This window comes from Triticum dicoccoides, chromosome 7B (genome assembly GCF_002162155.2).
Source record: "Triticum dicoccoides isolate Atlit2015 ecotype Zavitan chromosome 7B, WEW_v2.0, whole genome shotgun sequence".
Taxonomy (NCBI): Eukaryota; Viridiplantae; Streptophyta; class Magnoliopsida; order Poales; family Poaceae; genus Triticum; species Triticum dicoccoides.
The window spans coordinates 659,025,222-659,049,906 of NC_041393.1; the positions used below are offsets into that span (position 1 = coordinate 659,025,222).

Consider the following 24,685-nt stretch of genomic DNA (forward strand, 5'->3'; position numbering starts at 1 on the left):
GGGGGCGGGGGCGGCGTTGAATCTGGGGTCGGGGGGGCGTCCGGGGCGGCGTTGAGGTCGGGGGCAGGGGCGGCGTTGAGGTCGGGGGTCGGGGCGGCGTAGAGGGTGCGGAGAGCGCGCGGCGGCCGACAGGCGACGGCGGCGGTGAGAGTGGAGAGAGTTGGATTTGGGGGAAAGTGGCGTGGGGAAGGACGAACCCCTGGTTAAGTCAGAAGTAGCAGTAGCGCGTTCCGGGAAAAGCGCTGCTGCTATCTTAGCTACAACGCGTTCTCTGATACACGCTACTGCTACTCCTTTCTCTTCTTTCCCTTTTCCATTTAGTTTTCTTCACATTTTATTTGTTTCCTTTCACCTTATTCTATTTCTTTCATTTTCAATTACCTTTCCATTCTCTTTTCATTTAATTTTATAACCTTTAGCAGCAACGAGTTTATATTAAAACGCGCTGCTACAAACGACGTAGCGGTAGCGCGGTTCGTCATAGATCGCTACTACTATGTGTAGCCTATGGGCTAAGCCGTGGGAATTTTAGTAGTAACGTGTGTTCAGCAAGACGCGCTACTGCTAGATCTTTATCAGCAGCGCGGTTTCCTCTGGCGCATTACTGCTAATTAGCACCAGCGTGCTTTTCTGACCCACGCTACTGCTAAAGTTCTGTGTATAGGGTTTTCCCTAGTAGTGGCGGGCGGCGCTCATGGGATTCGGGGCGGCCACCGGCGCCACCAGAAGGAGAAGTAGAAGAAGCGAGCAAGCAGCTGGCATTGCTACGGTCATCTCGTAGTGTTGTCTCTCGATGTACTACAAGCCAAAGCTAGGCAGGTGCATTTGAGCAACATGCCCTAGTTTTTTTTTGAAACGGAGGCAAAAGATTTGCCTCATCTATTAAATAAGGAGAGAATAGAGTTTAGAGTTTTACAACACACCCACAGGTACGGCATGACAATTACTCGCCCTCAAAAATATACCCTAATTTCTTTGCACCGGCGGTCACCCAAAGCTTGGCCTCGTCGACGAGTAGGATGGTCGGTGGCGCACTCTTATGATGAAACACCCGAGCGTTTCTTTCTTTTCAAATGGTCCACGAGACAAGCATGGTGAGAGAGGCCAAAGCTTGCTGGTTGGGGTTACGTTTGTCGGTTCTTTTGTCCCACCATTCGAAAACGGATTCGTCCATGTGCCACTCGGACGTATCCATGTGCGCGAGACCAAGCAACTCAATGAGAGACTTCCATAGCCAAATCGTATAGCGACACTTGAAGAAAAGGTGGGCACCCGTTTCTTGTTCCCTATTGCAAAGCTTGCAGAGGCCACAATTTGGCCAACCTCGCCTCTCTAAACGATCGGCGGTCCAAATCCTATCTTGCAATGCCAACCATGCAAAAAAATTGACCTTTTGAGGTGCCCATGCCTTCCAAACCATACGATCCAAGGGGGGAAAAGTCAAGTCAAGGAATTGAGCCTGGTACGCGGTGGCCACCGTGTATATCCCATCGTTCGCGTGCTTCCAGACGATGGTATCTTCGTTTGCTCGCGCAGGTGAAAATCATTTAGAAGCATCCATAAAGTGAAGAATTCATGAATGTGGGCGGCGGAGACAACTGCGATGTGTCTGATCTTGAGGATCCAAGCGTTCCCCTTGAGGGCCTCACGAACCTTCCAGTTCTTTCTTGTCGAGGCCGCAAAGATGAGAGGTGCAATATCCTTGGGTTTGCGTCCAAGAAGCCACGTCCGCAAAGATGAGAGGTGCACTAGTTAGGAAAAATCCACGTCCGTGTTGGGGACGTGTTGGTTGGTTCAAGCAGAGATTTCGCCGAGCCTTCCTCGCGTCCGCGTCTCTCCATGATTGAACAAAGTTTTTTGCGCGAGGATTTAAACAAGAGGAAGATTAACCTATAAATTGAAAAAGAATTGGGAGATCTATCTCATGGAGAGGGATCACAACCTTAACCTTTTTTTTGGCAGAAAGATCACAACATATATAGAGGTAATGCCTCTACGACTATCACGGTGGAAGATGGCGCCAAAACGGACATGAATTTTTCCTAACTAGTTGTGCGCACAACCCATATCCTGACCGCATATCCACCAGGATGTCGCATCAACCAGGCCCATACACCTGCCCATTTTGCAGTGTATTCCATGTATAAGAGCTGCCAACTGGATGTATAGACATGCTAAATAGACTGTACTTCCGCCGGATTGGACAGCAGCTGGGTCCCACCCTATAGATTCCCCTGCACATGCATCCTCGTCCGCCCACTGCACATGGCCTTGTTGCATAATTAGCACGGTAGATAAACCTTTCAAATGCATTCATCGTCATAAAATGGACTTATAGTTTGCTAATTTATTTTTCATGCGGGTTTAATTAATTAATGGCAACGTGTGAATCTTTGCTCGTAAAAAGTTCTGCGCATGTCCTAACTAAAGTTCGAAGCCCGCATGTAGAATGTTTGGTAGTACTCTGCCAGCTGGATTCTCATATTTCTCTTGTATCTCTTCATGGGCGAGTAGAAAATTTCTTGCAGCTGCTTATGGATACAAGATTTATTTTTTGAGAAATATGGATACAAGAATTCAAGCAGCCAAGTTCACCCCATACTTGAGAGCATATTGTGGTCTCACACACCGACATCTATGAGTTTAATGAAATCGCAATAAAAAAAATCATATACGTCTGTGTTCAAACACACCAAAGTTCTCAATGTTAATTTGGCCGCCATCGTTTGGCACCCTTTTTCAACTTGCTTTTTTTGCTCTACAGCAGTTATGGATATGAGCCGGTATGGATTGTCGAATCTCACTGGTGTCCATGCTACACCTCGTGGCATGTAAAAACACCATGTACTACTCCCTCCGTTTCTAAATATTTGTCTTTCTAGAGATTTCAACAAGTGACTACATATGGGGCAAAATGAGTGAATCTACACTCTAAAATAAGTCTACATACATCCGTATGTTGTTTCCATTTAAAATGCTTACAAAGACAAATATTTCGGAACGGAGGGAGTACAAGCTGGATTCACCATCTCCCCGTTTTGTAGTATCTCCCACTGGCCAGTAGTTTTTATCTTCTGTTGATGATGCTTTTAAATACAAGGATGCAATCATAAAACCCAACCCGCGCCCGCATGCGTTCCCTCCCAGCGCCGACGTAGGAGAGCGGTCGCTCCGCATTGACGCCGACGCAGAGAAGTACTTACCAAGCTTACTTAATTAATTCGTTACATGTTTTAAATACTCAATCGTACAAAGTTCTTCGTATTGCCATACGAAATCACAGGGCACACAAACAAAAAGTGCTGCGCTCTCTGGCTCGAAATGTCAGCGCACGCAAACTAAATGCCATCCAGTTCTATGATATTCTTAACCAAAGATCTGCATGGGCATGTAGGGTGTGTTTGGTTGGAGACTAGTGTGGCCAAGCCAAAGTGTGGCTAGCCACATAAGTATGGCAAGCCACACAAGTGTGGCTAAGAAATTGAACGCCAAACTTTTGCAAAAGTTGGCAAAAAAATTATCTTTTTGACAAATGGGCCATAGAAGCAATAAAGTGTGGCAAGCCAAAGCGTGGCAAAAACCAAACACATATTTGGTAAACTGTGGCTGCCAAATTTTGGCTTGACAAATTGTGGCTGGGAACCAAACAGCCCCGTACTCCATCCTTCTGCATGCGCAAGCCTATATGGTCCACATGAGTTGGATAGATGCAGCCTCCCCCAGTTGGTGCTTTTCCCACTTTCCCCAGTGCACCAACAGTTTTAAAAAAGGGAATCAAGTATGACGAACGCTGTACTCCCCGTACTGCCGACCGATGCTCTAGTAGTAGTATTTCACACACTACTCCACGTATACTGGCGCAAAAAACGAAACTGCTACACAGACGACAAAAGATGGACGATGCGAGGACGACTACCAATCCAGCCGCCGTTGCTACGCTGTACACATGCATGCACGGCTGGATTCTCATGTCGTGCATGAATCGTCCGAGTTTTGTCGTCCGTGTAGCGTTGCTCCGCAAAAAAATAGGCCACAAAGAAGAGGACAAAGAAAGCAGTACTGACATCAATGTTGGGAAAGCCAAAATATATGAATTTAGGACAAGGCAAAATATTAGGCCTAATTTTTTTTACCTCTACGTCATGTTTGGAGTTAATTATTTCACTGGAGTCATATGAAACAAAAATCACGGTCCATATTGCAACCGGTTAATAAAAGAGAGAGAAGTACATATTACTACTATGAATGAACTATCAAAACGGGCATGTTTTAACCATGTCCTCTAGTCAAACTAGTTTTTGATGAGATGCAGTGGTTTTGACCTTCGACCCCTAGTCAGTCGCTTAGTTAGATGGCACGTTACAACTAAATGTATCCAATTTGAAAAAAAAAAGAAATCAACATTAACATGGTGACCATACGGAGAAAGCACCGGGCTGCTATAATAAAGTTTGTCATGCGGGGATCTATCCTAGTGCAATTGCCCGATGAATTATGTAAAGTCCTTCATGTTCGTACACGAACGCACCGGGTATGCTGGATTAAAGTTTATTAAGTGAGGGTCAATCTTTGTGCAATGGCCCGGTGCTTTCAATAAAGTCCTTCGTGTTTGAACACGAAAGCACCGGTCATGCTATAATAAAGTTTGTCATTCGGGGATCTATCCTTGTGCAATCGTCCAGTGAATTACGTAAAGTCCTTCATGTCTGTACATGAACGCACTAGGTATGTTGGATTAAAGTTCATTAAGTGGGGGTCTATCTGTGTGTAATCGACTGGTGCTTTCTAAAGTCCTTCGTGTTTGAACACGAAAGTACCGGGCATGCTATATTAAAGTTTGTCATGCGGGGATCTATCGTTGTGCAAATGCCCAGTGAATTATGTAAAGTCCTTCATGTTTGTACACGAACGCATCGGGTATGCTGGATTAAAGTTCATTAATTGGGGGCCTATCTTTGTGCAAATGCCCCGTGCCTTCAGTAAAGTCCTTCGTGTTAGAATACGAAAGCACCGGGCATGCTATATTAAAGTTTGTCATGCGGGGATCTATCCTTGTGGAATCGCCCAATGAGTTATGTAAAGTCCTTCATGCTGGAACACGGATGGAGGCGTGCATTTCCTTGAATCACCGAGCACGTGTTTCAATTGTATCCGCTTGTCCTAACAAAAGACACTACTCATTACCATTAAAGAGTAACTATTTTTTTCATAAAAAAACAAGCATAATTATTTTTCAGCCGCCTGTAATGTTATATATACTCAAGAGCATAGACCATTAGAAGTTGTTCGAACTATCTGAACAAAGCTCGGACGCACGGACGTAGCTGACAAGAAAGGGGGATTTGCTCGTTGGTTGACCTGTGGTTGTCGCTCCTGGAAGTAGAGAACACTATCGGAAAACCCAAAGAACTTTGGAAAATCCAAAGAAATTATGTGTCATGTTAAAGTTTCCCAAAAGTTCTTCTGAATTTTATGGCAAAGCTGGGACACTGTATTACCAAAGTTCTTTCCAGGATACTTAAGATAGAAAATCTCACCAAGGACTTATGCTGACCATCCAAGAACTTAGTTTGAGAAAATTGATCTTAAAGTTTCCCAAAAGTTATTCTGAATTTTATGGGAAAGCTCCGACACTGATATTGTCTATAATCCTTGGGGTTGATACAAAAAAATTCCTAATGTATAAGGTCTGATGTTTGCTTGATCATATATGATACATCTCATGCGGAGTCAATATGAACACAATTTTATTAGCAGACCACGCACCAAACATCTTGCTGTTGTAGAACATACAATACAAAATATCCCCCAAAAAAGTAATGTTTCTAAATGATAAGATAACACCGATACAAAATATAGACACTGAGATCATGTCCATGTCGCAAATAAATAGCATAGATTGTACAAGTCGCTTCGGGCAACGAATCAAACTCTTGATCTGTCTCTGGCTTAATCAACACACTTAACTTTCCTTGTGAGGGAGTACGGACGTCAGGCTATTTGCATTAAAAACATTACTATGTGTTTTGACTTTTGAGAACCGTAAAGCTACTGGACGTTCCAGTGGCGCGTATAGCACCGTTAGTGGGCGTGTGGAGGTGTGTCTCCGGCGGATCTATCTTTGGTGGATTTGCTCGGATCTCCTCGTTGTTCGTCTACGTTCGCGTGTCTTTGGATTGGATCTTTCTGATCTACGTTATTCTTCATCTGCGGCGGTTGCTGTTCTGGTGCGCTGGTCCTACAGGGACTTAGCACGACGACTTCCCGACTGTCTACTACAACAAGTTTTGGTAGTCGTCGCTAGGTGGTCTATGGATCTGGATGTAATTTTTATTATTTCTGGTATTCGTTGTACTGCCATGATTGAAGATGAATAGATCGAAAATTTTCTCGCAAAAAAAAAAAGCTACTGGATTTTATCAATTTTGACAGATATCTGTCAAAAAAACAGCTACTGAAGTTCGACTGGCAATTTCTACATAGTTCCTTGTTGCACTGTTTATCATCATGCCGGACTAGTAGCGCAGATCACGTGTGGCTGAAATAAACAGACAATACAGATAAAATCAAAACTCCAATTATACAGCTACTGAGGTATAGTTTGGTGTCCCCAAATCTGACAAGAACCGATCGAAGACATGACTAATTACAGGGCTTGGGCACATCAAAATTGCTCCTCCTATCCAGATTTTATCCTAGTGAACATCCTAGAGATGGAGAGAAATTACCTTGATGGCCACGAAGCGTAAGTTTGTGGCCATCAGACGAGGGTGAATGGTGGCTGACGGTGGTGTCCTTGGGGTGAACATCTGGGACGGTGGAGAAATCTGGATTGGCCTCAGGAACTTCGGCTTCTGCATCATGTCATCCCAGATCTGGATATTCGGAGGACAGGGCAGCCCGTCGTCTTCATCCTCGGCCATCCGATCTGGTACGCACCCCGCACCTCTGCAGCGCACGGAGGTGCAGAAAAGCTGTCCATGACATCCAACGCATGAGAGATTGAAGGCCATATCGAGAACGTGATGAACTGAAAAGATTTTAAGATGGAAACAAACCTGAACAGGACATATGTGAGTGACCCCGGTCCAAAATCCATTGCCGCTGCCGGCGTTCAGATCGGGCCGGCGGGTTGCCTCAGGGTCGGGATGTTTCACAGCGATGAGGAGCTTCTGCCTGAGGCGATTTCAAAATTTGAAATCTGGGATGACTCGGGGTGGATGTGGTAGCTGGGTCGTGCTGTAGATGACTGCCTCACGTGGGCGGGTACGACGTATGTACGGGGAGAGCAGGCATGATGCAGATATGATTTGACTGTATTCAAACCGTATACTACTGAGAAAAGAGAAAGAGGGCTAAATGCGTGCGACCATGTGGGCCTGTTGGCGCTGATCCAGATAATGTAGCGACGGCGATGATACGAGTTGCACGCGCAACAGGTTAGTAATAGACATATTCGAACCACACAGCGTGAAAGGACGGGGGCCATGCCGAAACGGAAACCGCTTGCAGGAAGAGGACGCCAAAGGGATGGATGCGGTGCTCATGGCTGTGCACTACACGCTTTTGCCTCAACCATCTAAGGCAACTCCACCGCGCGACCCCAAACAGACGTCCGTTTTGTCCGGATTTTGTCCGTTTGGATAGCGATTTGGGGTCGTGTCCGGGCCTGTTCTGGGATGCGGTGACAGTGCACAGTGGCGTAGCTGTAGGATGGCCGGGGTGGTCCACGGACCACCCTGGAATTCAGCCCATTAGTTTAATATACTATTCTATATAGAAAAATGAAAACACAACCGGCCCAACTCAGCCCCTGTACACGTGAAAGATTGGCTCGTTTGGTCTGCTCGTACATGTATCTGTGCTGATTGATCGACGTTCTGTCTCCAGTCCAAAAGACGTTTCTGAATCCTGGCGCCCCCTTCTTGTAGTTCTTCTGGAACCCTAGCATCTAAGTAAGTAATCAGCCAGCGGCGAGCGCCATCGCCCAGCGCACGGCCGGTGAAGGACGGTCGTCGTGCCAGCGGCGGCGGACAGGCGGCCAGCGAATCAAGCAAGCACGTACAACCAAATTAGGCTGAGCACGACTTGTTCAGTTTTCCATTGTACGTACTCTAATCTCAGTAAGACTTTTATTTTCCTCTGATTCGAAGTGTAATTTTCTTTTGCTACGAAGATCTTAAGTTCCGAACAAGTTAAGCTTAGGGTGCCAACATTAAAGTTTTTTTAATTGATAATTGGTAAATTGAACGGATTGGTTATTAGGATTTGTTCCAACTAGCAGTTAATAATTTTTTTGGTAGAACTGTTGCAAAGTGAAGAGGACCTTATTAGACACTGGATCCCTTTCTTCCGGACATTCGGAAGAAGATTGTTCCTCCGTTTTCATCTGACATGCAGCAATTGAGACTTTGATAGTCATGATAAGGCGTTATCCTCACAAACTAGGTGTGTTATCTTCTATTACGCGAATTTATGATTTAACCATGAATTTTAATATGTTTTGAAAGATCTTCTTGATATGTGCATTTGAAGTATTATATATACGTTTGTTAGTTGAATTTGCGGTGTAATTTTATTTGTGGCAATTGGACCACCCTGGCATAAAATCCTGGCTACGCCACTGGCAGTGCGCCCAGCGCGCGGGCGCATCCATTTTGCCCCATCCTGTCCGCATCTACTTTTCAAATGCCAAGCCCTAGTTCAGGCCAGCGGCCCTGGATCATCACGCCGGTAACAGAGCCAGCGGCCTACACGTCCATCGCCGGCATCAGCCAGCGGCCCGCAACACAACCAGCCTCCAAAATGAATAGTTCTCCTCGCCGGCAACACAGCCAGCGGCCGGCAACACAGCCGCCCTCCAAAATGAGTGTTTTCTCGCCGGCACACTACCAGCTGAAGGAAATATGCCCTAGAGGCAATAATAAAGTTATTATTTATTTCCTTATTTCATGATAAATGTTTATTATTCATGCTAAAATTGTATTAAGCGGAAACATAATACATGTGTGAATACATAGACAAACATAGTGTCACTAGTATGCCTCTACTTGACTAGCTCGTTTATCAAAGATGGTTATATTTCCTAGCCATGGATAAAAGAGTTGTCATTTGATTAACGGGATCACATCATTAGGAGAATGATGTGATTGACTTGACCCATTCCGTTAGCTTAACACTTGATCGTTTAGTATGTTGCTATTGCTTTCTTCATGACTTATACATGTTCCTGTAACTATGAGATTATGCAACTCCCGTTTACCGGAGGAACACTTTGGGTGCTACCAAACGTCACAACGTAACTGGGTGATTATAAAGGAGTACTACAGGTGTCTCCAAAGGTACATGTTGGGTTGGCGTATTTCGAGATTAGGTTTTGTCACTCCGATTGTCGGAGAGGTATCTCTGGGCCCTCTCAGTAATGCACATCACTATAAGCCTTGCAAGCAATGTAGCTAATGAGTTAGTTAAGGAATGATGCATTACGTAACGAGTAAAGAGACTTGCCGGTAACGAGATTGAACTAGGTATTGGATACCGACGATCGAATCTCGGGCAAGTAACATACTGATGACAAAGGGAACAATGTATGTTGTTATGCGGTTTGACCGATAAAGATCTTCGTAGAATATGTGGGACCCAATATGGGCATCCAGGTCCCGCTATTGGTTATTGACCGGAAACAAGTTCTAGGTCATGTCTACATAGGTCTCGAACCCGTAGGGTCCGCACGCTTAACGTTTCGTTGACAATATAGTATTATATGAGTTATGTATGTTGGTAACCGTATGTTGTTCGGAGTCACAGATAAGATCATGGACATGACGAGGAACTCCGGAATGGTCTGGAGATAAAGTTTGATATATGGGTCCAGACGCCGGGAACCCTGACGTCTGGCCCTGGAGTCCGAGAAGGACTCTTGCCTTTCGGGTGAAACCGACTTTGTGGAGGCTTTTACTCCAAGTTTCGACCCCAAGGCTCAACATATAAATAGAGGGGCAGGGCTAGCACCAAAGATACATCAAGAAACACCAAGCCGTGTGTCGGCAACCCCGTCCCCTCTAGTTTATCCTTCGTCATAGTTTTCGTAGTGCTTAGGCGAAGCCCTGCGGAGATTGTTCTTCACCAACACCGTCACCACGCCGTCGTGCTGCCGGAACTCATCTACTACTTCGCCCATCTTGCTGGATCGAGAAGGCGAGGACGTCATCGAGCTGAACGTGTGCAGAACTCGGAGGTGCCGTGCGTTTGGTACTTGGATCGGTCGGATCGTGAAGACGTACGACTACATCAACCGCGTTGATAAACACTTCCGCTTGGCGATCTTCAAGGGTATGAAGATACACTCCTCCTCTCGTTGCTATGCATCACCATGATCTTGTGTGTGCATAGGAATTTTTTTGAAATTACTACGTTCCCCAACAGTGGTATCAGAGCCTAGGTTTTATGCGTAGATGTCATATGCACGAATAGAACACAAGTGAGTTGTGGGCGATACAAGTCATACTGCTTACCAGCATGTCATACTTTGACTCAGCGGTATTGTGAGATGAAGCGGCCCGGACCGACATTACGCGTACGCTTACGCGAGACTGGTTTCACCGTTACGAGCACTCGTGCTTAAAGGTGACTGGCGGGTGTCTGTCTCTCTCACTTTAGCTGAATCGAGTGTGGCTACGCCCGGTCCTTGCGAAGGTTAAAAAAACACTAACTTGACGAACTATCGTTGTGGTTTTTGATGCGTAGGTAAGAACGGTTCTTGCTAAGCCCGTAGCAGCCACGTAAAACTTGCAACAACAAAGTAGAGGACGTCTAACTTGTTTTTACAGGGGCATGTTGTGATGTGATATGGTCAAGACGTGATGAGATATAAGTTGTTGTATGAGATGATCATGTTTTGTCAGCAACTGGCAGAAGCCCTATGGTTGTCTCTTTGTTGCATAAGATGCAAGTGCCAAATAATTGCTTTACTTTATCGCTATGCGATAGCAATAGTTGCAAGAGCAATAGTTGACGAGACGACCATGTGACGACACATTGATATAGATCAAGATGATGAAGATCATGGTGTCGCGCCGGTGACGATGGTGATGATGACAGTACTTTGGAAATGGAGATCAAAGGCGTAAGATGATCATGGCCATATCATGTCACATATTTTGATTGCATATGATGTTTATCTGTTATACATCTTATTCTGTTTTGTTTGACGGTAGCATTTTAAGATGATCTCTCACTAATTATCAAGAAGTGTTCTCCCTGAGTATGCACCGTTGCGAAAGTTCTTCGTGCTGAGACACCACGTGATGATCGGGTGTGATAGGCTCTACGTTTAAATACAACGGGTGCAAAACAGTTGCACACGCGAAATACTCAGGTTAAACTTGACAATCCTAGCATATACAGATATGGCCTCGGAACACGGAGACCGAAAGGTCGAGCGTGAATCATATAGTAGATATGATCAACATATTGATGTTCAACGTTGAAACTACTCCATCTCACGTGACGATCGGACATGGTGTAGTTGATATGGATCACGTAATCACTTAGAGGATTAGAGGGATGTCTATCTAAGTGAGAGTTCTTAAGTAATATGATTAATTGAACTTAAATTTATCATGAACTTAGTCCTGGTAGTATTTAGCAAATTATGTTGTAGATCAATAGCTTGCGTTGTTGCTTTCATATGTTTATTTTTATATGTTCCTAGAGAAAATTGTGTTGAAAGATGTTAGTAGCAATGATGCGGATTGGATCCGTGATCTGAGGTTTATCCTCATTGCTGCACAGAAGAATTATGTCCTTAATGCACCGCTAGGTGACAGACCTATTGCAGGAGCAGATGCAGACGTTATGAACGTTTGGCTAGCTCAACATGATGACTACTTGATAGTTTAGTGCACCATGCTTAACGGCTTAGAATCGGGACTTCAAAGACGTTTTAAACGTCATGGACCATATGAGATGTTCCAGGAGTTGAAGTTAATATTTCAAGCAAATACCCGAGTTGAGAGATATGAAGTCTCCAACAAGTTCTATGGCTAAAAGATGGAGGAGAATCGCTCAACTAGTGAGCATGTGCTCAGATTGTCTGAATACTACAATCACTTGAATCAAGTGGGAGTTAATCTTCCAGATAAGATAGTGATTGACAGAGTTCTCTAGTCACCATCACTAAGTTACTAGAACTTCGTGATGAACTATAGTATGCAAGGGATGACGAAAACAATTCCCGAGCTCTTGGTGATGTTGAAATCGACGAAGGTAGAAATCAAGAAAGAGCATCAAGTGTTGATGATTGACAAGACCACTAGTTTCAAGAAAAGGGCAAAGGGAAAGAAAGGGAACTTCAAGTAGAATGACAAGCAAGTTGTCACTCCCACGAAGAAGCCCAAAGCTGAACCAAAGCCTGAAACTGAGTGCTTACACTGCAAAGGAAATGGTCACTGGAAGCGGAAATGCCCTGAATATTTGGTGGATAAGAAGGATGGCAAAGTCAACAAGGGTATATTTGATATACAGGTTATTGATGTGTGCCTTACTAGTGTTTATAGTAGCCCCTGAGTATTTAATACTTGTTCGGTTGCTAAAGATTAGTAACTCGAAACATGAGTTACATAATAAACAGAGACTAGTTGAAGGGGAAGTGACGATGAGTGTTGGAAGTAATTCCAAGATTGATATGATCATCATCGTACACTCCCTATACTTTTGGGATTAGTGTTAAACCTAAATAAATGTTATTTGGCATTTGCGTTGAGCATGAACATGATTTGATCGTGTTTATTGCGATACGGTTATTCATTTAAAGTTAGAGAATAATTGTTATTATGTTTACATGAATAAGACCTTCGATGGTTATACACCCAATGAAAATAGTTTGTTGGATCTCGATCATAGTGATACACATATTCATAATATTGATGCCAAAAGATGCAAAGTTAATAATGATAGTGCAACTTATTTGTGGCACTGCCGTTTGGGTCATATCGGGGTAAAGCGCATGAAGAAACTCCATAAAGATGGATTTTCGGAATCACTTGGTTATGAATCATTTGATGCTTGCGAACCATGCCTTTTGGGCAAGATGACTAAAACTCCGTTCTCCGGAACAATGGAACAAGCTACTGACTTATTGGAAATAATACATACCGATGTATGCGATCCAATGAGTGTTAATGCTCGTGGCAAGTATCGTTATTTTCTGACCTTCACAAGATGATTTGAGCAGATATGGGTATATCTACTTGATGAAACATAAGTCTGAAATAGTTGAAAGGTTCAAAGAATTTCAGAGTGAAGTGGAAAAATCATCGTAACAAGAAAATAAAGTTTCTACGATCTGATCGCGAAGACGAATATTTGAGTTACGAGTTCGGTCTTCAATTAAAACAATGTGGAATAGTTTCACAGCTCACGCCATGTGGAACACCACAATGTAATGGTGTGTCCGAACGTCGTAATCGTACTTTACTAGATATGGTGCGATCTATGATGTCTCTTATCGGTTTACCACTATTGTTTTGGGTTTATGCATTAGAGACAACTGCCTTCACGTTTAATAGGGCACCATCTAAATCCGTTGAGACGACACCGTATGAACTGTGGTTTAGCAGTAAACCTAAGCTGTCGTTTCTTAAAGCTCGGAGTTGCGATGCTTATATGAAAAAGGTTTTCAACCTGATAAGCTTGAACCCAAATCGGAGAAGTGCGTCTTCGTAGAATACCCAAAGGTAACTATTGGGTACACCTTCTATCACAGATCCGAAGGCAAGTTATTCGTTGCTAAGATGGATCCTTTCTAGAGAAGAAGTTTCTCTCGAAAGAAGTGAGTGGGAGGAAAGTAGAACTTGATGAGGTAATTGTACCTTCTCCCTTATTGGAAAGTAGTTCATCACAGAAATCAGTTCCAGTGATTACTACACCAATTAGTGAGGAAGTTAATGATGATGATCATGAAACTTCAGATCAAGTTGCTGCCAAACCTTGTAGGTCTTCCAGAGTAAGATCCGCACCAGAGTGGTACGGTAATCATGTTCCGGAAGTCATGTTACTATACCATGATGAACCTACGAACTATGAGGAAGCGATGATGAGCCCAGATTCCACGAAATGACTTGAGGCCATAAAATCTAAGATATGATCCATGTATGAGAACAAAGTATGGACTTTGATTGACTTGCTCAATGATCAGCAAGCCATATTAAATAAATGGATCTTCAGGAGGAAGACGGACACTGATAGTAGTGTTACTATCTACAAAGCTCGACTTGTTGCAAAAGGTTTTCGACAAGTTCAAGGTGTTGAATACGATGAGATTTTCTCACTCGTAACGATTCTTAAGTCTGTCCGAATCATGTTAGCAATTGCCACATTTTATGAAATCTGGCAAATGGATGTCAAAACTGCATTCCTTAATGGATTTATTAAAGAAGAGTTGCATATGATGCAACCAGAAGGTTTTGTCAATCCTAAAGATGCTAACAAAGTGTGCAAGCTCCAGCAATCCATCAATGGACTGGTGCAAGCATCTCGGAGTTGGAATATACGCTTTGATGAGTTGATCAAAGCATATGATTTTATACAGACTTTTGGAAAGGCCTGTATTTACAAGAAAGTGAATGGGAGCTCTCTAGCATTTCTGATATTATATGTGCAAGACATATTGTTGATTGGAAATGATATAGAATTTCTGGATAGCATAAAAGGATACTTGAACAAAAAGTTTTTCAATGAAAGACCTCGGTGAAGCTGCTTACATATTGAGCATCAAGATCTATTGAGATAGATCAAGAGGCTTGATAAGTTTTTCAATAAGTACATGCCTTGTCAAGATTTTGAAATAGTTTAAAATGGAACAGTCAAAGAAAGAGTTCTTGCCTGTGTTGCAAAGGTGTGAAATTGAGTAAGACTCAAGACCCGACCACGGCAGAAAATAGAAAGAGAATGAAAGTCATTCCCTATGCATCAGTCATAGGTTCTATAAAAGTATGTCATGCTATGGACCAGACCTATTGTATACTCTGCCCTGTTGGCAAGGGAGTACAATAGTGATCTAGGAGTAGATCACTGGACATGGGTCAAGAATATCCTTAGTGAGGACTAAGGAGATGTTTCTCGATTATGGAGGTGATAAAAGAGCCCGTCGTAAAAGTTATAATGATGCAAGCTTTTACACCAATCCAGATGACTCTATGTCTCAATCTGGATACATATTAAAAGTGGGAGCAATTAGCTAGAGTAGCTCCGTGCAGAGCATTGTGGACATAGAATATTTGCAAAATAAATACGGCTCTGAATATGACAGACCCGTTGACTAAGCTTCTCTCACGAGCAAAACATGATCACACCTTAGTACTCTTTGAGTGTTAATCACATAAGCGATGTGAACTAGATTATCGACTCTAGTAAACCCTTTGGGTGTTGGTCACATGACGATGTGCACTATGGGTGTTAGTCATACACAGATATGAATATTGATGTTAAATCACATGGCGATGTGAACTAGATTACTGACTCTAGTGCAAGTGGGAGACTGAAGGAAATATGCCCTAGAGGCAATAATAAAGTTATTATTTATTTCCTTATTTCATGATAAATGTTTATTATTCATGCTAGAATTGTATTAACCGGAAACATAATACATGTGTGAATACATAGACAGACATAGTGTCAGTAGTATGCCTCTACTTGACTAGCTCGTTTATCAAAGATGGTTATGTTTCCTAGCCATGGACAAAAGAGTTGTCATTTGATTAACGGGATCACATCATTAGGAGAATGATGTGATTGACTTGATCCATTCCGTTAGCTTAGCACTTGATCGTTTAGTATGTTGCTATTGCTTTCTTCATGACTTATACATGTTCCTGTAACTATGAGATTATGCAACTCCCGTTTGCCGGAGGAACACTTTGGGTGCTACCAAACATCACAACGTAACTGGGTGATTATAAAGGAGTACTACAGGTGTCTCCAAAGGTACATGTTGGGTTGGCGTATTTCGAGATTAGGTTTTGTCACTCCGATTGTCGGAGAGGTATCTCTGGGCCCTCTCGGTAATGCACATCACTATAAGCCTTGCAAGCAATGTAGCTAATGAGTTAGTTACGGAATGATGCATTACGTAACGAGTAAAGAGACTTGCCGGTAACGAGATTGAACTAGGTATTGGATACCGACGATCGAATCTCGGGCAAGTAACATACCGATGACAAAGGGAACAATGTATGTTGTTATGCGGTTTGACCGATAAAGATCTTCGTAGAATATGTGGGAGCCAATATGGGCATCCAGGTCCCGCTATTGGTTATTGACCGGAAACAAGTTCTAGGTCATGTCTACATAGGTCTCGAACCCGTAGGGTCCGCACGCTTAATGTTTCGTTGACGATATAGTATTATATGAGTTATGTATGTTGGTAACCGAATGTTGTTCGGAGTCACAGATAAGATCATGGACATGACGAGGAACTCCAGAATGGTCCGGAGATAAAGTTTGATATATGGGATAATAGTGTTTGATCTCCGGAAGAGTTCCGGAATTCACCGGAAGGGGTTCCGGATGTTTCTCGAAATGTTTGGAAACGAGAACACGTTATTTGGGCCAAAGGGGAAAGCCCACAAGGTTGTTGGAAAGCGCAAAAGGAAGTTTTGCGGAGTCTAGGGGCGTCTGGCCCTGGAGTCCGAGAAGGACTCTTGCCTTTCGGGTGAAACCGACTTTGTGACCGATAAAGATCCTATAATTTACGAACAACATGTACTAATGAAACATGAAGGCAGCACATGCATGCATATTAGTAAATTGGTCCCACCAGTTTTATGAAGCTTATTTAGAAAGAAAAAGACAAGCACGTTGCAGAGCTTCAAAATATTACTATTTTAGGAACTGAATTATTATTTTGCAAGTACATATAAAATTTCATGAATATATCTATTTATCTATGAGCTTAAAAACGTAGATATTTGAATGTACAATGGATGTATTATTTATCTATGAGCTTAAAAATTAGCTTATACAAACTTTGTCAATGTTTATAGAGAAAATGGTCTATACCTACAGTATAGAAATATACATTGTCAAAGTTAACAAGTTTTTTTTTTTGCGGGAAAAACTTTCAATCTATTAATCTTCAATCATGGTAGTACAACGAATACTAGAAATAATAAAAATTACATCAAGATCCGTAGACCATCTAGCGACGACTACAAGCACTGAAGCGAGCCGAAGGCGCGCCGCTGTCATCGCCCCTCCCTCGTCGAAGCCAGGCAAACGCTATTGTAGTAGACAGTCGGGAAGTCGTCGTGCTAAGGCCCCATAGAACCAACGCACCCGAACAACAACCGCCGCAGATGAAGAGTGTAGATCAAAAGGATCAAACCTGAAGACACACGAACGAAGACGAACGATGAACAGATCCAAGCAAATCCACCAAAGATAGATCCGCCGGAGAGACACTTCCACATGCCCACCGATGATGCTAGACGCATCACCGGAATGGGGGCTAGGCGGGGAGACCTTTATTCAAGTTTTAGCTTAAGAATCTAATAAGCACTACATTTTGGGACAAAGGGAGTATTATGGATCTATTTTTTTTCTTTTTTGTTAGGAAATGTAAATATTTACTAATGATGAAATTACACATTTACGTACAACATATGTGCATGTACATGATATATTGTTTTAAAATGGTCTAAAACCTATAAACATGGTTTCCATTTTTTTAATTTACAAAATTTCGGGCCCGCTATGTGTACATAGCTGGTCTCCCACTCCAGATTTGATTTTTCCTATTTATGTTGGTGGAAAAGTTCTAGAAAAACATGTTTTTTACTCTCGAAAAATCTAGGTACATACCCGCAAAAAATAATCTAGGCACACAATAGGAGTATATATCTGGCCTCCAACTTCGAAATGTTTCTCCCTTTATCTCTGAATTGTTTCAGCACAGTGTGAGAAGCCAAAGACAGTAATTGAGATTCACTTATTAATTTTATCCAAAGAAGAAAAGTGAGCATTCACATATGAACTGAATTAATCTAATCTACATGATATAAGTGATCACTTACTATAGGGAGGCCATATCCGTGGTCATGTCTCATATGTTATACGCTAGCCAAAAAAAGAAACTCCTTTGTGTCATGGACATGACCCTTCAGTTTTGTACTATGCTTTTCGTAGTTCCACAATTCGTCTCCTATTCGATATAGTAAAAACTGAAAAACAAAATAGACCATGGTGCGTCGTTAGGTAAAATATAACAGAATTATATACATTATTTCATGATAGGAATCCATCATATACACCTGGACTACTTCTAGACATAATCTTATGCACTCATATTACTTTCCATTGAATGTTGAAAGTCACAAACCATGTTAACTATAATTTATTAATCAATTTTATTGAGTAGAGCAAGATGAGCATAATGAACAAGGAAATGGTAACTACAATGGGAGTGAGCTAAGGAGCGTTTCAGAAATATTTGATGAATTAAACACCAAAGGTTACCTTTTCATGGATGGACAATCGGTGGAGCATATTGACAAATGGTATATACCGTAATTGAATAGAAAAACTATTTGGTAAAAGTTGGGGCGGGTGGAGAAACATTTTTTTTTTTTGGCGTGGAAGATGGAGGAAGACTACATAAAGTTTCGGTATGAGACTAGTTTTTGGATTTACCTCTGTGTGGGAAAGTTCTTAAATTTGATGTTGGTAACACTTAAATAGCCCATGAGAAATGGAGCAGAGAAAACTAAAGCAATCGTTATATTTTGCATGAGAAGCTAGGGATCCGCACAACCACTCCATGTCATCCCTGTACCAATGTATCATACAGTTAACTAAAACAATGCCAAATAAGTTTTCCGTGGTGTATTTTGTCCATACATCTTTCCATAAGGGTATTAAAATAATCTACTGACATTTCATCTTCTACCTAACACATACACACAAAAAATAAACCTAACAACACATGGCAAATCTATCTAGCCTCGCAAATGTGCCGGTCACACCGCTCGTTGTAATTAATACCAGATGGAGCATTGCAATTTAATAGAGTGATAGCAGCACAGCAGGGTGACTGAAATGGAAACTCGAAATACAATCCAACAATACTAGTAGTACTTCTCTGAGCAATCTGATGCTAAGCAACACCCAAGGACGGTTGTTACATTCCACCTCCTTCACTCTGCAACCTGATGCTAATTAAGGCTATTACCCGCATGATCTAGCTGGGAGTCTGGGACTAGAAGAGGAGCACCCACACCAGTAAAAGAGTAGCCAGCGACACCTTTGCCGGCGCCGGAGCACCCGCGAACGTCAGCCGGCCGCCGCCGTCGCCATGGTGTCGTAGGTCATCTTCCTGCCGGTCTGCAGCAGGCTGCCTAGGACGGACCCGCCGGTGGTCGATGGCAGTATGCTCAGGCACGTCGTCTGCCCGTCAGGGACGGGCAAGAAGTAGTTCTGCGCCTTGAGCTCCATCGTCGCGTGGGCGCCGTCGAACACCAGGGCCAGCTTGGGAACCTTCAGCTTGGAGAAGTGCTGCGTGAGGAAGCACAGGCTGTGGCCGGACGTAGCGTTCAACGGAGCCAGGCCCTGCAATCGGATCCTGCTCATGAGCTCCCGCCTCAGAACCTTGTACGCGGCCTCCTCGAGGTAGGTGAATGGCAGGGTGGTGCTGAGGAACACCCCGCCGGAGCCGTTCGCCCGGACGTCGAAGGTCCCCGCCGGGATGTCGGTGAGGAGCTGCCCGTCCACCTGCAGGCCGATGAGGTTGACGTAGTACAAGTGAGGGTCCTGGTTGGGCCTGGCCACCAGCAGCGGCGTGTGGCTGCCCTTAGCTTTGGGGTGGTCTGCGACTGCCCAGCTCAAGCTAACGAAGGCCTTGCCGTTGTCGGGGTCGTCGGGGAGCACGAAGAAGTAGGAGAACCTGGAGATCTGCCGCTGCGAGACGAAGGAGAGGGGGCCCCTGCTGAATCCGACGAAGCCGGAGACGCCGTCGAGGCCGTCCCGCAGCGTGACGTTGCCACTGCAGCCGAACACCACGCCGATGAAGACCCTGTTCCCCAAACCGAACGTTTCGGTGGCGAGGTAGCCGGACGCGTTGCCGGCGCCGTAGATGTGCTCCACGTACCCGCAGCGGGCTGCGCAGCCGTGGTCGCCGGGATGGCAAGTCCGGCCGGCGTAGTGGATCTGGCCAAAGGAGCCAGAGTTGTTGCGCACGGATGATGGGCAGGGGGCGATCGGGGCGAAGGAGGGCCTGAGCCCGGGCAGGAAGGTGGGCTTGCGCCTGAGCCCCGGCCCGCACTGCATCCAGACGAGCTCGCTGGAGATGTCCATGATGACCGAGAGGGTCTGCAGGCCGACCGAGAGGTCGAAGGTGAAGGCGCTGAACGTCTGCGCCGGGATGACGAGGCCCTCCGTCAAGTGGCCGCTGTTGGCCCAAGCCGACCAACGGACACCATGGATGACGAAGTCACCGGCGGCCACCGGCGCCACCAGAAGGAGAAGCAGAAGAAGCGAGCAAGCTGCAGCTGGGGCTGGCATTGCTACGGTCTCTGGATGTAGTTCAAGCCAAGCAAGGCAGTTGCATTTGAGCAGCAAGCCCAGTGACCCTTATATATGCAGCACAGGCACGTTGAAATTTCCATGCGCTCTCCTAGGTTGTGATCCCTTTTCACAAAATAGACCTTCCAAGTCTTTTTTTCTTTTCATTTAGGTTAGTCTTCCACTTGTTTAAATACACAAATCTGTATAAGAATATATTACAATACCAAACTAGCCAGATCAACAGGCCCTGTGATCACTATATAAGTATATATACAGTGCACTCTCATCTTTCTAGGTTTAGGCTGTAATCTTCCTCCTGCTTAAATACATCTACTGGGTGAGAGCGTGAAGCTTGAAGGGCTTAAATCAAATTTCTGGTTCAATCATGGAGACGCGGGGGCGAGGAAGGATCCACGAAATTTCTGCTTGAACCAACCAACATGGAGGCCATGAGTTACTCTAGTCGGACAGGATTCATGGCTTTGGCCGGGCATGCCAAAACGGAAACCACCTAACTTGCATGAAGAGGACGCCACAGCGACGCGTATTTTCCTCAACCATGTAAGCGTGTGTTCTGCATTTATCAATGCTGCAAAAGGCACCACAGGTCTCTCTCTCTCTCTCTCTCTCTCTCTCTCTCTCTCTCTCTCTCTCTCTCTCTCTCTCTTCATATTTACTGCTCCCACATATATAAGGAAAATAACCCAGCGCATAGGTGTCCATCTGCCTCCACTGAAGCCCTACTCCCCTTCCCCAAAACTAGGCATGATGGTACCGAAGACCGTCAATGATTTCGGTAGGGTGGAGAGCATGACTGGATGTACAAGAGGGGATCACACGCAGGGGGTTTTACCCAGATTCAGCCCCCCATGGTTGATATAATACCCTACTCCTTTTCTTTTTATTAACAGTGAAAATCCGTAGTGTGAGGGGCTTATAGATGGATGTCATAATGAATGGTCTCAACTAAAAGTCAGATGTCCCACGATCTACCCTTGCTCTCGCCTTATAAAGGGGGACGAGAGCTAGGTTTTACAGGTTTCCTAGTTGGCCTCCCTCTAAGTCGGTCAAGGAGACCACGGCTTACAAGGCCAAGATGGTAATTATACGGAAGTCGGGCTTACTCTCGAATCAAGGTCCCTTGCCTGTCGCCTGGCACCCTAAACCCAGAGCCCGACCCATTGATTGGCCTGCCGGCCGATGGGCCACCCCTGATACTATGCACCATTAGTACCCCCCGATCATGCCTGATGTTTTGAAATGGACTTGTCGTCTGGCTTCCTGCCCTGAGCCCGACCCAATGATGGGCCGCCCGGCCGATGGGGCCATCCTTGGTAAAGTACACTGCCAGTAACCCCTGAGGGAGCTCTAATCCGCCGCCCCACGCAGCAACCTACCACCACCTCACGTCCAGGCCCGCCGTCCACGGAGCAACCCATCGAGGAAGCCGACGTGCGCCCCAATAGGCGAGGAGGGAAGTTCAGGTCACCTAGAGCTGCCACATTTTCCTTCACGCCTCAGGCACGCCTAGACCCGAGAAACGTGTCGCCCTTGCAAGGTGCAGAGCGATCTGTCGAGCCGGCCACCACGCACCCCGCTGCCACTTGCCGAAGCACTTGCACGACGAGACACCGCCAGCCATCGCATGGATCCGTCGCTATCAGCTCCAGAGACACCGCAAAGGAAGGCCCCCACCGCCATCGTTGATCGCACGGTTTTCGCCCAGCGGCGTCCTTCGGCGACGGTGGGGGAAAAGGGGGATGGGGTGACGAGGTTGCAGACTCTTCGGTTTGGAAGAGGTGTTGATATTTCCATGCAGTCTCGTGTCCTAGCCTCGATATCTCTAGCTAGTGGTCCCTCTTCACAAAATAAACCTCCCAAGTCTTTCTTTTTCATTTAGGTTAATTTTCCTCTTCCCTTTTTTTGCGGGGTTGGTTAATCTTCCTCTTGTCATCTACACATTTTATCTTCCTCTTGTTTAAATAAAATAAATAAAATATGTAGAGGAAATTAGTACAAGCTAGATCAATTACGGAGACGCGGCGCAGAAGGAAGGCTCCGCGAAATTTCTGCTTGAAGCAACAAAGCGTGAAAAGATGGAGCCAGAATTATTCGAGCAGCGCATGCAGCACTAGGCATGGCTGTGGTCGGACATGTCCGAAACGGAAACCACCTATTTGCAGCAGGAAGAGGACGTCGGATATGGCTCTGGTACATCATGCAGCTACTCTACTCAGCTGGTCCCGCGTCACGTTACCACCTCTTTTTTCTGCATGCAGCTACCAGAAGACTAGCTAGAGTGGAAACCAAATCACTGCCAAGAAAAAAAAGAGTGAAAAGTCGAATCAGGCCCGTGACTAGTAATATAACCAGTGGGATATCGGACATAGTGCAGGTGGATGCCACTCCCTCCAGGGAATGGATCCTCTAACATTATGAAGGGATGTCATGAAACTACAGTGCAATCCCAATGCAAAACGAAGAAGGGATGTCACAGGCACTGTAGCAAAGATAATGTGCGCAATTACTGTTCATAGAAAATAAAATCCGAAATTAATTTTATTGCACCATAATTTTGTTTGTATGTAATTTTTGTAAATGTATACAATAGATTTGTAATTTGCAAATTAATTCAAGTCACTTTAGACTTAATCATATGGATGTGAAGAAAGGATGTCAGGGTACTGTAGCTTCCCTAACATCCTTTCGTGATGTTAGAGGATCTCGTTACCTCCATCAAACCCACATTGTCCAAAACTGATCAAGGCATAGTTTAAAAAGAACAGTGGAGAGCATAAGCCAGAAGGGGATGGTAGGTGAGACCAAATTATTATCAGGGTTCATGTGAACAGTGTGAGCACTATTTTACTATATAAACAAAGAGTATGGCATAGACACTCATCTATTTTATCTATCTATTATTATGTATTAATGGTAGATCACAGGTTAACTAGTGCAGAGAGAGAATCTAGAAACTCTGACAAAGTACATTTGGTCTTTTAATTTGCTCGTCCTCTATTATTAGCTATGTTTATCAATCGGGGTTTTTTATCATCATCTACCAGAAAATCCGCTTACGCCGACGGCCTCATCTATGCCGGCGCCCCCCGTCGGCATAGATAGACCTATACCGACGGCCTAGGGCAGGCGCCGTCGGCATATGTCTATCTATTCCGACGGGGCCGTCGGCATAGATGAGGCCATCGGGACTGCTCGAGATACGCCTACGGGGCCCGTTGGCATAGCCCGGGCTCACCTACCCGGTCAGCGACGACCGTTTGACGGCGTCGAAACTACACCGACAGGAGGTAGCGGGGGCCGTCGGCATAGAATTGCTGACATCACCGATCCGCGTCGTCAACATGTCATCGATCTAAGGGAGTGGGGGGCCCGTTGTGTGGCAGAGCTATGCCTATGGCATAGCCATCGGCATAGACCTGGCCCATGCCCCTCTGCCATGTCATCGATCTGCATGTGATGCCACGTCATCGATCAGTGGGATTGTACCTTTGTGTGCGCACCTATGCCGACGACCTTGCCGTCGACATATAATTTTTTTTACTTTATATTATTTTTTGTTTTTCCACAAGATAAATATACCTTATCTAAAAAAAACATACGCCGATGGTATATCGATTGCCCCCCTTACGAAGGTCACTGTCGCCGTGTGACGGAGGGGGAAACGGTCGACATGGAGGGAATCTGGTTAGTGTTGGGATTCGGGGTGTAGCTATGGCACCGAAACATCGCACGGGTCCCGATGCAAATGTGAAAGTGTTCAGGCATGCATAGAAGCCCGTCTTGGAGCTCCGCGGTGTGGCCCCCCCTCTACGCAAGGCAGTGTCGCCGTCACTTGGAGAAGACCACACCCGGAGACGCATGTCGCCTCTTCGGACATGCCACCACACCACCTCGCATGTATGAGGGCCCGGTGCGAAGCTCCGGTGGCATTGCTTACCCCCCTGGGCCCCCGTCCCGCCTAACCCTGTAGCGTTTGACCACTAGATCTAGCACTTTGACTTTACACGGACGGGCTTTGACCAGTGGACCTCTCCACCCGATTGTGTTAGGTCAGCCCATAGGAACACTTTGGAGCAACATCCGGGCCAAACCCACAGCAAGATCCCCT

The 24,685-nt window shown here is 44.9% G+C and overlaps 1 protein-coding gene and 1 pseudogene across 1 annotated transcript; both read right to left on the reverse strand.

Annotated features, from left to right (window-relative positions):
* The window catches only part of LOC119337669, a 5,298-nt pseudogene extending 4,524 nt beyond the window's left edge, over positions 1-774 (reverse strand).
* An 18,254-nt stretch (positions 775-19,028) lies between these two features.
* On the reverse strand, positions 19,029-20,579 carry LOC119337579 (aspartic proteinase nepenthesin-1-like). The gene has a single exon (XM_037609742.1). It carries the CDS (start codon positions 20,551-20,553, stop codon positions 19,327-19,329), a length of 1,227 nt encoding a protein of 408 aa, XP_037465639.1. The 5' UTR covers positions 20,554-20,579; the 3' UTR covers positions 19,029-19,326.
* Positions 20,580-24,685: the final 4,106 nt, after the last annotated feature.

What these genes read in the sequence shown, in the direction of transcription:
- LOC119337579 (XM_037609742.1), bottom strand. Translation starts at nt 20,553, where the DNA reads ATGCCAGCCCCAGCTGCAGCTTGCTCGCTTCTTCTGCTTCTCCTTCTG.